General features: G+C 48.1%; 6 protein-coding genes across 6 annotated transcripts; 4 read left to right on the top strand and 2 right to left on the bottom strand.

The window, feature by feature from the left end:
• Window positions 1-1050: 1050 nt before the first annotated feature.
• On the bottom strand, window positions 1051-2384 carry PAAG_05624 (hypothetical protein; the record flags this gene model as incomplete). Its single annotated transcript, XM_002792293.2, has 3 exons — window positions 1051-1153; window positions 1281-1862; window positions 2008-2384. The coding sequence occupies 3 exons, from the start codon at window positions 2382-2384 to the stop codon at window positions 1051-1053; spliced, it is 1062 nt and encodes a 353-aa protein (XP_002792339.1).
• Window positions 2385-3187: 803 nt separating this feature from the next.
• Window positions 3188-3442, bottom strand: PAAG_12071 (hypothetical protein; the record flags this gene model as incomplete). The annotated part of the gene is made up of 1 exon (XM_015847610.1): window positions 3188-3442. One exon carries the CDS (start codon window positions 3440-3442, stop codon window positions 3188-3190), a length of 255 nt encoding a protein of 84 aa, XP_015702760.1.
• Window positions 3443-5250: 1808 nt separating this feature from the next.
• PAAG_05623 (hypothetical protein) lies at window positions 5251-7607 on the top strand (the record flags this gene model as incomplete). Its single annotated transcript, XM_015845638.1, has 7 exons — window positions 5251-5340; window positions 5383-5493; window positions 5546-5945; window positions 6014-6075; window positions 6128-6772; window positions 6875-7241; window positions 7333-7607. 7 exons carry the CDS (start codon window positions 5251-5253, stop codon window positions 7605-7607), a joined length of 1950 nt encoding a protein of 649 aa, XP_015699864.1.
• Window positions 7608-8028: 421 nt separating this feature from the next.
• PAAG_05622 (hypothetical protein) lies at window positions 8029-8562 on the top strand (the record flags this gene model as incomplete). The annotated part of the gene is made up of 2 exons (XM_015845637.1): window positions 8029-8241; window positions 8311-8562. The coding sequence occupies 2 exons, from the start codon at window positions 8029-8031 to the stop codon at window positions 8560-8562; spliced, it is 465 nt and encodes a 154-aa protein (XP_015699863.1).
• Window positions 8563-10407: 1845 nt separating this feature from the next.
• On the top strand, window positions 10408-11208 carry PAAG_05621 (6-phosphogluconolactonase; the record flags this gene model as incomplete). Its single annotated transcript, XM_002792290.2, has 1 exon — window positions 10408-11208. One exon carries the CDS (start codon window positions 10408-10410, stop codon window positions 11206-11208), a length of 801 nt encoding a protein of 266 aa, XP_002792336.1.
• Window positions 11209-12029: 821 nt separating this feature from the next.
• On the top strand, window positions 12030-14371 carry PAAG_05620 (hypothetical protein; the record flags this gene model as incomplete). Its single annotated transcript, XM_002792289.1, has 2 exons — window positions 12030-12107; window positions 12242-14371. The coding sequence occupies 2 exons, from the start codon at window positions 12030-12032 to the stop codon at window positions 14369-14371; spliced, it is 2208 nt and encodes a 735-aa protein (XP_002792335.1).
• Between the last annotated feature and the right edge of the window lie 1038 nt (window positions 14372-15409).

Raw genomic sequence — 15409 nt, 5'->3', positions numbered from 1 at the left:
GCGAATTTCAAAGCATCTCTAATTCTCAGGATGCTTCTTAACTTTGAGGAGACCACACTTTAGATCAGATGTTGTGATTCTTGACACTTTTATTATAAACTTAAGGTATTTCTTTAAATCTCGGAATACTGTTTAAGCCTGAGAGAGATCACATTCCCAGACCACTCTTCAACCCCGAGGAGAACCACGCTTTAAACCTATAATGTCATGATTCTAAAGGCAGCTTGAAGCCTACGTTCCCTGGCCTTTTATCACAACGCAAAAAGCATATAAGCAGACTTGAATTCATTGTTCCCAAGGCAAGGGAAACTACCATGGCAGTTCCACACACAATTCTTTTTCACAAATCACACTCTGCTCAATTCGGCAAGGCGAATCGAAAAGTTGCAATCGAGTGACAAACACCCGAGCGATTCTCACGCGTTCGGCATCGGGGTTGAAACAAGGGGAAGCCACGAATAGCGGTAGATTTAATGTACGACGTCATTCAGGGGACGTTTAGTTGACTGAGATCTATGGGAGGAACCCGTACGGCGAGCGAGAACTTGTTCTAGCAAGTTGGATGAACACGGATTTAGCAGAGAATTTGAGGATATATTTGAAGGCCGGAGAGAAAACAAAGCTGTCTTGTAAAGACATACAACATTGTGACAGAATGGCCCAGGACAAAAGCTGACTTGCGACAGAGAAAGTAGTGACCAGTAAAAAGTAAACAGAGAGAGCAAAAAGATCCAAAAAAAATATTGGAAAGAAATCGCAACAACTTCCGCTCTTATATAGTATTTTTCTATTTGTAATTTTCCAACTTTCCTATTACGCCTGTATGCATATGCCCTCAATATCAAATCGAATAATTTTCCAGGGTTTCTAGCAAAAAGGGGAGTACGCTCGCATGGATGGAGTAGAAATGGAGGGTGGACATCGGGTATACAATGTGGGTATCTGATGAAGAGATGTTGCGGAGAGAATGGGGTAGTAAATTTTGGAGAAGAGAAGAAAAGGGAGGAGGAATGGTTCAATGCCCTGCAAAAGAAAAGAGGGGGAAAAAAATCATGAAACTGGTTCAAATGCTAATTTGGTGGCCTTCTTGGGGCGGCGGGATGGTTTGCATTTGCCGTAGAGGTCACAGAGACATTGTGACTCGGTTATGCAGCTGCATGAGACAAAACAGGTTCAGCCAGGCGTTTACTCGTGGTTTGAAAGGTGGTTTATATATCAACAAAGCCCCGGGCAAAAAAAAAAAAAAAAAAAAAAAAAAAAAAAAAAAAAGGCTAACTCACGATACCGCCGCTTCCCCAAAAATAATATGCCAAATCTTCTCAAACACCCACCCAACATCGTAATCATTCATCGGCCGGGACCCTGACGACACCCAGTCCTTCATCCGCACATAGTCCTCCAACGGCCTCTGCAAAATTCGCTCCCGCGTCACCACAAACTGTGCACAGCATACCCCGCCAATGACCTGTGGTACGTCCTTCACATCGTCCAGCTCAAACAATTTCGCATAGATATCAGCAAAGCGTGAGCGGGTATCGTTGCGATCGATATCGGCGAAGGTCGGGTGATGCGGGAGCACGCTGGATGGTTCACAACCTGGACTGATCCTGCAGCGCAGGTTCACGTAGCCTCTTTTCCGGACGGTTTCGAGGCGGAGGCTGCGGAGAACTCGGTCGTTGTACGGGCTGATATCTTGGTTGTGCCATTGTCGATTGTTGGCATGCATGAAGGCGACGATATCCGGGAGGTTGTAGTAGTGGTCGATTATGAAGGTGAGGTAGGGCATGGACTCGCGGCCGCGGTTGGGCACGTGGAGGCCATAGCCTGGTTCGTTGTCGACGCTGTAGACGAAAGGGGTCCATCTGTTTTTTTTGGAAGCATCTAATTACTAAAACCAAAAAAAAAAAGGATAAAGAGAGAAAGAAAGAAAGAAATTGGTATATGTATATATACATATATTAAGTTTTTATGGCAGGTTATTCATTGGGGACATGTTAGTATACTAACTCCGGAAACATCTTATATGCCCAATTCGCATTCTCTCCCACCGTTTTGCCCACCACAATTGCTAGTGGAATGCCGTGGGAATCTGGCCGAACAAGCCTTGCTGGCGGAGGCACCGCTCCCGGAATAGAGATGTAGTATATCATCATCAGAGAAGCGCATAGCAATGCACAGAATAATAATCTATGCGAGCGCCGTCTAGCTGCCCGCTGATGGCGACCAAGAAACATCAGAGGCAGGTCCGGGCCTGGAGGGAATAGGCGGCGGCGGAGGCCGTAATGCTGTCGCTGTCGCTCGGGTTCACAGAAATGATAGGGTCCAGAGAAATCGACCCGTGCATGAAGTATAGTCGTCAGATGCGGGTGTATACAATATGGCATCGTTGCCCACACCAGCGCTTTTGGGCCTTTAACGGGGGAATAACAGGAGATTGATTGCGCGCTTACTCGAAGTCCGCGGGGCGCCGGGGGTGGGATGGCGTTATATACGCCGAAAGAATTTTTACATTAGTCTGTCCTTTTTCTCTCAGCCTGAAGCCACAGATTCAGTGGTTAATTACGGAAGCTTATAATAAAAAAAAAAAAAAAAAGTTTTCGGTAGAGGCGCTGTTAGTCAATATATTTGGCACAAGTTAAAGAATTTGGATGAATGGACACTTGCGGCTCTTCCTCCCCTCCAAGCAGCTCCTGTTCCATATTTTTTCTCCCGATGGACACAACGAACATACAGGCAACTTAAGGCATGCCGGGTCATCGGAAAAGTCAAGAGAGTCCTCGAAAATGGGGTATCTGAACGGACCCCCATTGGACCAGGTTAAACCGTGTCAAGTGAGGCCCTCTGCGATTGATATAATGTTATTGTTACGCCTGTCTATATAAGGCTTCCAGAGCAGCAAGTGGGACACCCAATTTAGTGTTGAATGTACATCTCAGCAACAAGCGGGCTTGACCGTATTCTAAAGCCATTGTGGGCCGGACTGGTTTGTCTTTACTCTCTTCAGTTTGTTTGCTGGGAATGCAGGTGAGACGCCTGAGACGCAACAAGGGCTGCGAAGCCAACCCCTTCTGGACAGTGTTAGTACGCGGTCTAATAATGACAGCCGCATTGTGAGGCAGTGTGGATGATCTTTCTGAAGCCACAGTCTGTAGCTTGCAGGACAAGGATCATTCATTCGTTGAAAGAATCAACCGAAGCCCGCCACTGGGAGAACCCTGGTCGAATCAGGCCAGGGAGAGAGGGCTTTCCCAAGACTCGTGCCCCTTTCGTCGGGGGTCAGTGAGATCTGGAAGGCTAGTGGCAAGTCACTAACCTTCCCATGCCCAGACGTTGCAACGCCGCGCACGGTTGGTTGGCGGGCGCGGGATATGCGCTCCGCCGGGCTGTCGCCCTCGGGGGTTTCGTAGATGCTCTCCAGAGTTGGGTAACTAATCACCAGCATTGTCCATAATGAGACAAGTCCTTTCTCGTCTGAGAAGCTTTCAAACACAGATAGGAAAGATGAAATAAATGTTAACTTTTAGCCAGTTGGTTGTTTACAATATATATATATATATATATATATGTATGTATGTATGTATGTATGTATGTATATTAGGGTAAAAAGTTGTGGACGGTTATCCCCGATAGCCCTCGACTCTAGCCCGTTGCGGTATGGCCGTACTCGACCTCGCTTCAGCACTCAAATCTGTGGAAAGGGGCCGCCTCGCTCCCTCGAAAGACGACGACGCACTCTCTCTACTCTTTGCTCTTTACTCTTTTTCTCCTTTCCCTCCTGCAACCGTGCCTTCATGCATTGCTCCCTCTCCCCGGTTCCCGTTCCTCACTGTTGTTGCCCTGCCGCCACGGAGTCGCCGAACCGCCTTGCGGTCTCCTGCATTGTTTCCATCAGAGAAAGCTCCGGGGGGATGGGAGGGACAGAACAGACCGCGGGCTTCATTACAGGTTTCCCTAGGACACGGGGGGAGGGGGGAGAGATTGTTAACACATTCTCCCATTAAGCATGGAGATACCCTTCCGAGGCTGTATTGTCTAGGAGACACCACCTCTCTTGCGTCTGCTGGTTAAAATGACACACCAAGGCAACAACACGACAAGATAATGAGCATGGCTGCATTTACGTGTAACTTTGTTTTGTGAGAGCACATACTTGTGAATCTCAAGCAGCATAAATGATTGAGTCTTGCGGCGGCCTTGCTGCTCTTTTATAACCCAGAAAGATGTTATTATTCAGAGGGCAAACAGGGCCACTAAACCCCTGCATTACTGTGAAAGAAGAATGCGGTGGCAAAGATACATATACATTGATAATGGTATCTACTGCATATGCTTCTATGATTAAGAACTAGTTAAGACAGAACGGGAGGATAGATGCGGTATTAATGAATGAATCACTCCAGGTTTTACCCCCCCCACACACACACAAATTGGAACAGGGTAGGGGTGGGATTAGAAGGGGCTTGAATTGTGATATATCTCAATCATTTTCAAGGTACAAGCAAGAGATTTTATCTCTAGAGAGAGAGAGAGAGAGCCTGTGTTTGGAAATTGCTGAACAATAATATTACTGTAGATGCGGAGCCAAATAAATTAAATCATAAATGGCCACATTCATGATGGAAGCGCCCACCCGTGTGTAGAGTCGACAGAGGAGCAGACAGAGGAGCAGAAGAGTGGAAAAGCAAATGCGAAAGCAGGTGAAAGCAGCTGGAAAACTCTTCTATGGAGACTCTTAAAACTTCTCGAGCCATTCTTTCTTGACACCCGCTGGCCAGTATTTGAGATAACTGGACCAGCAGCCTCCAGGCGGCTACGACGCTTCTGATCCGCCTGCAGACCGGATTAGCTTCTGTCAGGCCTCGCCTCCTTGGAAAAAAACCAACCCGAGTTATTCTCGGAGATTTCCTCTCTCTGATGGGCGAAGTTGGGAGAAATGCACAAGTCTCTCGAACAATGTATGTTGCTAACCTCATAAGCTTGGGAGAGCAGCGCCAGAGTCTGGCACCTGTGGTATTTCTAGCAAGTTCCTTTGAACCCAGTGGCCCCGAACGGTTTTATTAGCTCCAAGCTCGGTTGAACCTGAGCCCAAAACCGACAAGTAACTCACTTCCCACAATGCCCAGGGACCGAGACAAATGTTATTGTTGACCAACTCAATTCATTACCCTTCTTGAACACCTGCACCCAAGCAGCTGGCTGAGATTTTACTCCGCTTCCTTGTGTTGGTAAGTGTGGCAGAACTATCACCAGATGAAACCGCTATCATCAAAAAGCATCCTTTTAACCAAGTCACTCGGTGATTTACGTGGCTTGCTTCACGGAGAGAACTCACGCGTCGTGGTTTATTTCTGATGATATGGCGCCACTGACAAACTGGACCAGCTCCATCGAAATGCGATTGCAACACTCCTCCATGCTTTACAAGGAGAGGACACGGCATTCAATCTTCGCTCTCGGATTACCGATCAAAATATCGATTCAGATTTAGCAGAAGTAAAACTTTAAGCATCTCCGACCTGACCTTTTCAACTACCGCTACTATCAGCCACTAGCTCAGCTTGTCATCCAAAAAGCTGCCGACGTCGATATCTGGAAAGCTGTCTTCAGCCTCATATACACTGTATCGCAAGCCACTCCACCTTCTCGCCCTGTATCATCAATCCAACAAACACCCTGGCTGCGCAACACTAGCAGTTTTGCCAACTCGACAGAACGCCGAGACTACATTGACATCGTGCTGAAGGAGGAGCTGGGAGAGTTACACACCAACATTCCTGGGTTCTTCAATGCATCCTTCGAGGGCATACCACATCTTGATGTAGTTGCGCGAGCAGTGTTTGAAAAGAGCAAGGGGACAAACCTCTACAATGACAACAATGGCTGGCGGGACTGGCCCGAACAGGCGGCAGAAGAGGATGTCCTGAGCTGGTTGGCCAAGATTATTGGTTAGCTGGTGCAGATGGCAGAGACCCACGAGCCAACCTTGAAGATTGACCGGAGGCCGCTCGCACAGCCACATCGGCCACTGCAGGGTCCATCGCGCAGAGAAAACTGGACATTGGCTTTGTTGATGTTGTGAACGCCACAGAGAATTCCAGGTGCCATTGGTGGTAGATCCTGGTGCCAGGAGAGCTTAAAGAACGACCCACAATATGACCGTCCCTCAGGATCGTATTATGATCTGGAAAGATATGCCAGAGAGGTTCTTGCCGCGCAGAACAGCCGCCGTTTTGTTCTTGGGTTGATCCTGTGTAGGCCATTCCTGCGACTGTGGAACTTTGACGGTCTGGGTGGAATTGCGTCTGAGAATTATGACATCAGCGAGGAGGATGGCCTTCAATTTGTTTCCATTATTCTTGGATTCCTTCTGATGAGCCGGGAGCAGCTTGGATTTGATCCGACCATTGTCACCATCGGGACTGAACGGTATATCAAGATCGAGAAGGGCGGTGTGAAGGAACGGCTGATCATCGACAAGTTCATTGGACGAGCACACTGCATTGCTGGGCGAGCCACAACCTGCTGGAAGGCACACCGCGAGGCAGATGAGTCACGGACTCCGCTGGTGGTCAAGGACTCATGGCAATACCCAGAGAGCACTGAGGAAGGGAAGTTGTTGCAAGAAGCAATGAAGAGTGGAGTCAAGAATGTTGCGAGATATTATCCCCATGAGACGGTTTGCATCAACGGCAAGGAGGACGATGTTTTGACTATTCGAAAGGGTCTAAATATCCCAGCATTGAATGATAACAAAGGCAGCTCGAAAGTGACAGTGCGGCGCAGCAGGTCTCAGAGAGGACAGAAGAGCCAAGGCAGCACTGCTGGGCGGAAAAGACCTTTTTGACTGTGTGGACACGGCACAAACCCCTCCAAGCCTCCAAGTAAACGTACCCAGTCGAGTTCTTCTACTAAACCTACAGTGGACTCTAACCCACCAAACCGAGTGCATCGTCGCGTGATTGTCCAGGACTATGGAAAGCCTAACTATGAGAGTAGCTCGAAGGCAGTTCTGCTTGATGGGCTGGCAGGTTGCATTGAAGGATATATATCGCTCTATGACAAGGCCGGTCTTGTCCAAAGTGACATTTCCCCTTGGAATCTGATGGTGAATGAGGATGATGACAACCCTTCATGGCGTGCTTTTCTGATTGACCTTGATCTGGCCATCAAAAAGCAGCGGGACAGGTCCTGCGGCGCGCGGGCAAGACCGGTACCAGGGCATTCATGGCTATTGGTGTCTTGTATGGTGAAACCCATTGCTTTATGCACGATCTGGAGTCTTTTTCTGGGTGCTCTTCTGGATATGCATTCACTATGATGGGCCGAACAAAGGGAGAGACGGAGGACGCTTTGAGAAATGGAACTATATGGATACAATAGAGTTGGCAGAGGCAAAAAAAGGCTTGATATCTGGTGAAGGGGATTTCCTAAAGGCTGCAGAGACTAATTTCACTCCATACTATCAATCCTTGATCCCCTGTGTGAAACGGTTACGTCGGCTTGTCTTTCCGGACGGCGAACGATGGAAAAGACTGAATCCTCATCTCCACCTGAATATGATCAAGGAGCTTCAGGATGCACAGGAAAACCCAGATATCATAGGCTAATGCAGGTTCAGTGTCACATTTGTCAAATAAATACAGTCTTTTCCACATGCAACAGTATATTTCTTCCAGGGAGCTACTGAAACCTGATTCGCAGCCTATTTGTCAACAACAAGGGACAATCTCGTGACCACTTCTTGGGCCTTGAGTATAAAGATGGGCTCTCTCCCATTAGAACCCATTTTTCCTTTTAATTGCTTCTCATTCGCATTTTCACCCCCTATTTCCAACCCTCAGCACTTTCTACATTGCTTCACTCAGATTTTCGCGTCTCCGCTACGAGAAGCTGGATTCCGCAGCGCCACCAAAAATGGTGTCGCGAAAACTGTTCCCAGGCGCTCAAGCCTGTTCAAACCGGGTTTAACATTCTTTTGTCCGTCGTTCATTTATCCACAGCATCCCCAGGGCCAGCCCCATCAGAAAGATGACGAAGCTAAGAGCAAGGTCTCGCGTCAAGCGTCCTCATCGACTTATACACCCTAGGCGACCTCCCACGCAGCTTGCGGCAGAAGTCGAAAGACCTGAAATGACACCCGACACAGAAAACGACCATCACCAGTCCAGTGCCCCTATGAAGGATGCCGCCGAGGCCTCCATGGAGACTACTGATATTTCTTTAGCCAGCAGTACTGGTGCTGTAACCAACGAAATTCTGGACGCCATACAATCTGGTGCTGATGGTGCAAATCCATGGTCCATTGATTAGGATTCCCCCCAATCCACCCCAGCCAAAGCAGACAGAATCCAGGCAGAGCAATTCGGTTCAGACGCGAACATTCCATGCGAAACCAATCATGACGCAGAGTCTGACCACTTCTTGACCATCTCCTTTCTTGATGATAAGAATAAAGCGACAGCAGAAAAATTCCCTGAGAAGGCCTTTGTAGATGCAATGGCGGGCAGCTGGGGACATGGAGATCACATTAGAGAGCAGTACTGCAAGCATCACAGATACTGAGAGTTCCTTACTTTCCATCCAAACCCCATTTTTGCTGATTCCTTGGCTATGCAATGACCTGAAGGATGCCCAGCAAACTTTGGAATGGTTTCAATGCACACATTGGAACAACACTCGGCCAGTCAACTGTCAAGCGGGGAATGATATCTTGAAACACGTTAGATGTGTTCTTAAAAAAAAAAAAAGGGGGGGGGGGGGGGGGGGAGGGTATCATGATGGATATGGCGTTTGCTCTCTGGTGAAATTGAAGGTTTCTTGAGGCTTTGATGAGTGATTAAATTTTGAGACAGCAGCAGTAGTTCTAGATTCGCGTCGATCACATTGCCGCCTCGTGTGATAAAGAGGGGCTTATGATAGTGTATTTGTTTATTTGCTACTTGTGAAATGAAGCGCTTCGATGCATGATTCATAATTTGATAATTCTCTAAAAACACTTAAGCTGGAACTGAAAATATTCAACTCCTAGAATCCACACAAGTCTGCAATCTGTTATGATACAAGTCCAGCCAGCTAGCCTACCTAACCTGAAGGTCGGAGAAACTTACCTACCGCTTCCAGCACGAATGGGTCTCATTGACAATCTCCCGAGTGCGGTCGCTGTACCGCTGCTGTCGAAGCTGCGTGACATCCAGGCCCTTTGCTTGGGCTAAATGATGTTCTGGGGGCAACTGGCAACTGGCAACTGACCCTCACCATCAAAGGTGTCGGGGTCAGAATCACTACTGCCATCCTCATCCCAGAGTCACTTTCATATCCACTTGTCCATAGAGACGGCATCCAGGTGCAAGAACTGACAGCGTTCTTGCTTTGACTCCCTTGATCGTCACATCCCGGTGTCCAAAAACGGCTCCCCCCCCCTGGCGCAAGGCGAGTGACCGAGGGTGAAAGCGAGCCACGAAAGTCGTTTGGCTCGGAATTCCCAAAAACTGTTGGTCGTTGCTGTGGAGGAAAAGACGAGGGGATAGATTGATTCACGTGACGGGTGGGTGGTCAGCAGATGGCGAAAAGCAGTTAGTTGTTAAAGTTATTAACAACTGGCACATTTGTTTGATGGAAGTATTTTTTTTTTTTTTCAAATAACTAATATTATTTTTAAATTATATTTATTAACATCAATTATTTTATTTTTTTATAAATATTTTAAAATTTTAAATATAAGTATAATATTTTATATTAAATTATAACTAATATCTTTTTATATTATTTTTTCATTTATTTGATAGTTAATTATAATGTGGTTGTTGATATATAATAAATAGATAAACTTTGGGATACACAATTTATAACTGATAATTAATTAACTTTGTATAAATATTAAATAAATAAATATAAAAAATGTAACAAATACATTATTAGTTAATAACCTACAATAGTTTCTAACGGTCCGGGTTTTCTGTATATTATGAGGTTGTCTTTGAACAAACTTCTCTCGAAAGGGATTTAGTGTTCAGAAAGGTGAGGCTTTGTGGAGCCCATCTAATAAATTAGGCTGCCAGATGATTTGCATGGCGTTTAAGGATGCAGAGTCAACGAGAGGAGTTCATCAACCCGGATATCCTCAAACTTCTTCCCACCTCCGCTGATTGTTCCATCCCACTTGACCTTAGTGTCAATCGTACGTGGACGCCCTTCTTCAGTTCATCTGGTGATATCCAGCTTCGACAGAATATCTTCTTCTGTTCCCCCAAAGGGTGTGTGTTCGACAAGTTTGCCCCAAGAGTTAGTTAGTTGCCTTGTACGTCACTAGATAGTTCACACTGTAACTGGTTTAACTACCCCGCGACTTGCTAAACAACTGCACCACCACCCCCTCCCTCACGATCAATTTCCAGCTTCAGCCAAACCATGGTGGGAGGAATGCCAAATCTCTACACCTTCCCGGACACAAACACTCTTGCAAAGCATCTCCGAAAATATGTCCTGCAGTCCCAGAACACGGCCATCAACAGACACGGCGTCTTTCGCGTAGCTGTCTCTGGCGGCTCTCTCCCCGCAGTCCTCGCCAAGGCCCTTCTCGCCCCTGGCGATGGCACCGACGACGACACCCCGCGATTTTCCACCTGGGAAATCTTCTTCGCCGACGAACGGGTCGTCCCCCTCCACCACGAAGATAGCAATTACCACCTCGTCAAAACAGAGCTGATCAATAAGATCCCCTCAAAGCTGGGGAGGCCGAAAGTCCACCCCATCGACGTCACGCATATCGACGACAATGATCCGCAGGAAGTGGCAGACCAGTACCAGGAGGAACTGATGCACTCCTTCGCGGCGAAGGATAGCGTCAAATTGCCTGTTTTCGACCTCTTGTTGCTCGGCTGCGGCCCGGATGGACATACGTGCAGTCTCTTCCCTGGCCACGAACTGCTCCGCGAATCAGTTGCATGGGTTGCGCCCATTTCGGATTCACCAAAGCCCCCGCCCAAGCGCATTACGCTCACGCTGCCAGTTGTTACACACGGGTTGAGGATCGCGTTTGTGGCGATGGGTGCGGGGAAGAAGGAGATCATGAGGCAGATCTTTGACACGGAGGAAGGGAGGAGCCTTCCCTGTGCGCTGGTCAATGCGGGCGGTGCGGAGAAAGTGAGTTGGTTTACGGATAGCAGTGCTGTGGAAGGGGTTTCGTTTCCTTTAAAGGAGAATCTGTGATTGAGCGAGTGGAAAGGGTGTTGCCGTCATTTCCCTTTGTCTTATATTTTAATTTAATTTAATTTCTTTTTTTCTTCTTCTTCTTCTTCTTCTTCTTCTTCTTTTCTTTTTCACATCATGGGGTCTGTGTTTGGAGCATCCAGGGAGCTTACGGGGGTTGCTTCGGGCAGCAAAATGCTTTTGTTAGGACTATGGAACTGATACCCTCGTCTCCTGGTCTCGGATTGCAGGGTGTATATTGCATGGCCTTACTTTGCTCCTTGCTCCTTATCCTTTTGCTTGAACTTTTCTTATTGAAACTGATTCCCAAGCCCAAGAAACAGAGGCCTAGGAGAGATTCATCGACCATAGCCTCCAGCCTGACCCAGGCCCCTAATTCTAAAAATCTCAGGTATCTCGCAGTCTCCTCGGCATCTCTATACTTTGGAGATCCGGGGTGTTTGTGTCCTGTTTGTAATGTGGACTCTTAAGGTTTAATTGGGTAACAACCGACCAAGTTATTTGTTCAATATCATGTTTCAAAACTAACTGAACCAACTGTGCATTGCCCTGTTTGATGCTGTTTAGATTGGGATTTGTTAAATCAAGCCCCAGCCAACTGCCCCGAGAGAGCAATAATTTTGGGTGGTGACTAAATGCCCAGTTAACTAGTTAGTTTTAAATATTAATTGGTGAACCAGTTAAATATGTAAGCCAGGCCCTGAACCATATCCAGCGCCGACTTTTGTTTACTTTGGTCTCAAAAGAAACTCGAGTTCAACTGAGCTCCGAACGGCCTCTTCGTGGATCTTGTCCAACACTCCCTCTACTCATCCGACGAAATGCCAATCCCCATGCGGAGCCTCTCCCTACGCGAACCTCGTATCAGACAGAAACCTGCTGGTCTCGATCGAGAAGCGGTATGCTAGAAATTCTTAGTTCCCTGATCCCTGGCGGAGGAAGTTACCTGATATTCGAAGAGTGAGAAAGCGGAGACAAGAATTGAACCGCAAGAGAAGTATTATTTACTGATTCACGCATGCACATAGCACAGATCCCCGAAGCCCAACGTCCCCGAACAATCGAAGCCCGCTCGAACACTACATCGTCGGCCACGTCGTCGGCGTCCGCACCACCTCGCAATTCCAAATTACCTTCATATACCCAGCCGGTTTCAGGTCTTCCTCAGCCAGCCACAACCGCCGCCGCCGCAGCAGCAGCAACAACAGCAACAGCAACAGCAGCACCCACAACAACAAACCATGGAGGAAGGGAAGATAGCGGTGGCAATGGTGGCGATAGTGCCCTAGCAGCCCGTCGTCGCAGCTTCTTGCCACAACGGGGTAGTTGGCAGAAGGGTGCAGGAAGTGTTTCTTCGGGCAGGTTGCAGCCGCAGCTGCAGGACACTGAGCTACAACGGCTACGAGATGCAGATGTACAGGAGGTCCAGGCTCCAGCGACGGCGATCCACCCGCCTCTCCCTGGGCGATCTACTGATGGCCCTGCTCAATTACCGGACTTGAGTGAGCAGACGGCGTCTCCGCTATCGCCTTCCAAATTATCGCTGTCAAAACTAGCTAGACCCACGGCGAGCTCTATGAACTACCATGCTGGAGGAACTACGAGTCGATTAGAGCGGCCAGGATCGGCGAATGCGTCCAAGTTAGACTCATTAAAATCTCAGGACGCACCTATTAACCGGTTTGAGAGACAGGGCTCTTCGAGTACGACTAGCTGCCAGTTATCGAGATCGCAGAGTTTACATATAGCTAGGATGGAGAGGCCAAGTTCCGCAAACACGACAACCTCGCAGATGTCGCGGCCCCAAAGCAGACCTACGCCTCGACCAGAAAGACGCGAAAGATCCGGGTCGGTGAACACGAACCAGCCTAAACCGGAGCCTCCAAAACCTCAAACTACAAACGCAACGCGATTGAAGAGATCCGCGTCATTACGACAGCCTATGGTTATGTCAAGGGTGGCAAAAACAAACCATTCGCGGCACAAAAGCCAAATTGTGTCCACCATGAAAGGTCATACAAGTTCAAGTGTGAAACAGAGCGACGGCAACACAACGACAGCAACAACAAGTACAACCCCATCATCAAAGGCGGGCAAGCCACAATTATCTACGTTTCAGCAACACTACAGTCCCAAAAAGGGATTGAAAACTAAGCCACCCATCCCTATCGCCTCTGCATCTTCAACGAGTGTGACCGAAACCGGACCCGGGACCGATCCATCCTCGCACACCAATCTGCAAATAGCTGCCTTGCAAACTGAACTCCTTCAACTCCACCTCCTCCACGCAGACTCTCTCCATGCCCGACTACAATGGGAATGCAGTGCCAAGAACAAATTGCGCAAACAGCACCAATCCGTCGTGTCCAAGTACCACACTCTCCTCGCTCAAGAGCAAGGAGCACAGCGCTATGTCAACAAGCTAGCCCTGGACCGGTTAGCGGAGGATAGCAAGGCGAATCGGAACAATAGCGGTCATAATAGTCATAGTCACTATGATTTCGCGGAGCAGATACAGGTGTTGTCGCGCGTTGTGCAGGATGTCGCTGCGCTGACGGATGTGCGTGGTGGGAGACATGTGGATTGCATACGCGTGTTTGAGAGGTGGTTTGAGCATGTAGAGAGGGTTAGACGGGGCAGGAGCGGGAGGGGTAAAGGCACGCAGAATGGGAATGCGTATCAGAAACTGGCGGTTGACAGGAACGCTAATGATAACGATGGTGATGGTGATGGCGATGACGATGTCGATGTCGATGTCGAGGATTCTTATAGCGACAACGCGGCCACTACCTGCGACTTCATAGATCCACTCAGCTCTAAGTGGAAAGAAGAAGTTGCTGCGCTGAGCGCCAAGCTGGTTCTCTGCGCTAGAGAGCTGGATTGTCTTGAGGTGGATGTTCGGGGAGATGGACAGGATGGGGTTAAATACCCGCCCTCTTCAGCGCTGATTCGGATTGTGCGTGGACATAAGTTGTTGCTGCGGTCGATGATTGAGGAATTGGAGATTGTGAGTGCGGTTGAGGTGGATGTAGAGGTGTTGGAGAGGTTGTGGGTTAGGAAGGCGGTTGATCGGTTGGGGCCTGCTTCCGTCTCTGCTAATGCTAGAAGTAGTGCTGCTGCTGCTGAAAGGCGGAGAAGGCAACCTGTCTGGGCTTTGGCATAGGCGTTTGTGGATTTAAGGTGGGTTATGGTAAGCTTCCTTGGACCTGCTGGTGTCTCTCTTGGTTCGACAATCTTGCTTTTATGGAGTTTCATGGGTGGCTGTTTAATGTGATATCAGGTTTTTGATGATGGACGGCGTGAGAGGGCTGTTTCAATTTTCTCTTGATTTCTTCAACTTCTTGAAAACATAATAATATATCATATTGCGCACTCTGCAGTTGTCCCTACAGACTATCACCGGAGTAGGCTCTGCAGCCCTGATTTGCTAGATTTACTAGGCTAGTTAATTTCCAATGTGGGTAAAGTTCAATACACAGGAGATGAGCAGGAAGATCCTTTGGCCCTGAATTACAAAAGGGCCATTGGGACAGAATCTAGTACATGATAGAACTGCGAAGATACAAAACATGCAGAGAGGCCGACGAGATAACACTCTTGAATATGTATATCTAGGCAAGTTCGCAAGAAGTGGATCCTCGGGGCGGAAGATCTACAAAAAGCACCAGTAGTAATTGCTTCCCGGTAAAGGCTTCCCGGTGATGATGTCACCAGCAGACGTTCACGTGATTGTTATCCCTCCACACTGTGGGCAGTCTGGAGGAGAGTGAGAGAGTGCAACTGCGCAACGGCTTCCAATGCAAACAGCCACCTCGAGAGCAAGACAGATAATCCATCTCGCCGGCCTCTTCCTCCAGCATCAGAGGTAACTACTATACCATCTCCTTGCTTTTAAGAGCAAGGGTTCCGCACTCAGCAACTCTCGATATCTCTCCAGTGAAGGCGTGGTGAGTTAACTCCTCATCATCCCCTTTCGTCATCCAACGCCGGTTCACGGTGGAAAGCTCCACAACATCCTCTCCACCACGGCGAATCCGGGTATTAGAATTGTGCTTTGCTGAGCAAAAAGCCTCGATTCGTTCTACCGGAGCTTCATACTGTCCCGGAATCCCTTAAGACAAGATAATTACCTCGGCACACCTTCGCACCGCTGGCATTCCGAGCCCTCTTTGGATTTGAAGCATCAACTCTTTTTTGCATT

The sequence above is a fragment of the Paracoccidioides lutzii genome (genome assembly GCF_000150705.2).
Source record: "Paracoccidioides lutzii Pb01 unplaced genomic scaffold supercont2.15, whole genome shotgun sequence".
In the NCBI taxonomy this organism is placed as follows: domain Eukaryota; kingdom Fungi; phylum Ascomycota; class Eurotiomycetes; order Onygenales; family Ajellomycetaceae; genus Paracoccidioides; species Paracoccidioides lutzii.
This window is presented reverse-complemented; position numbering and strand designations above follow the sequence as displayed.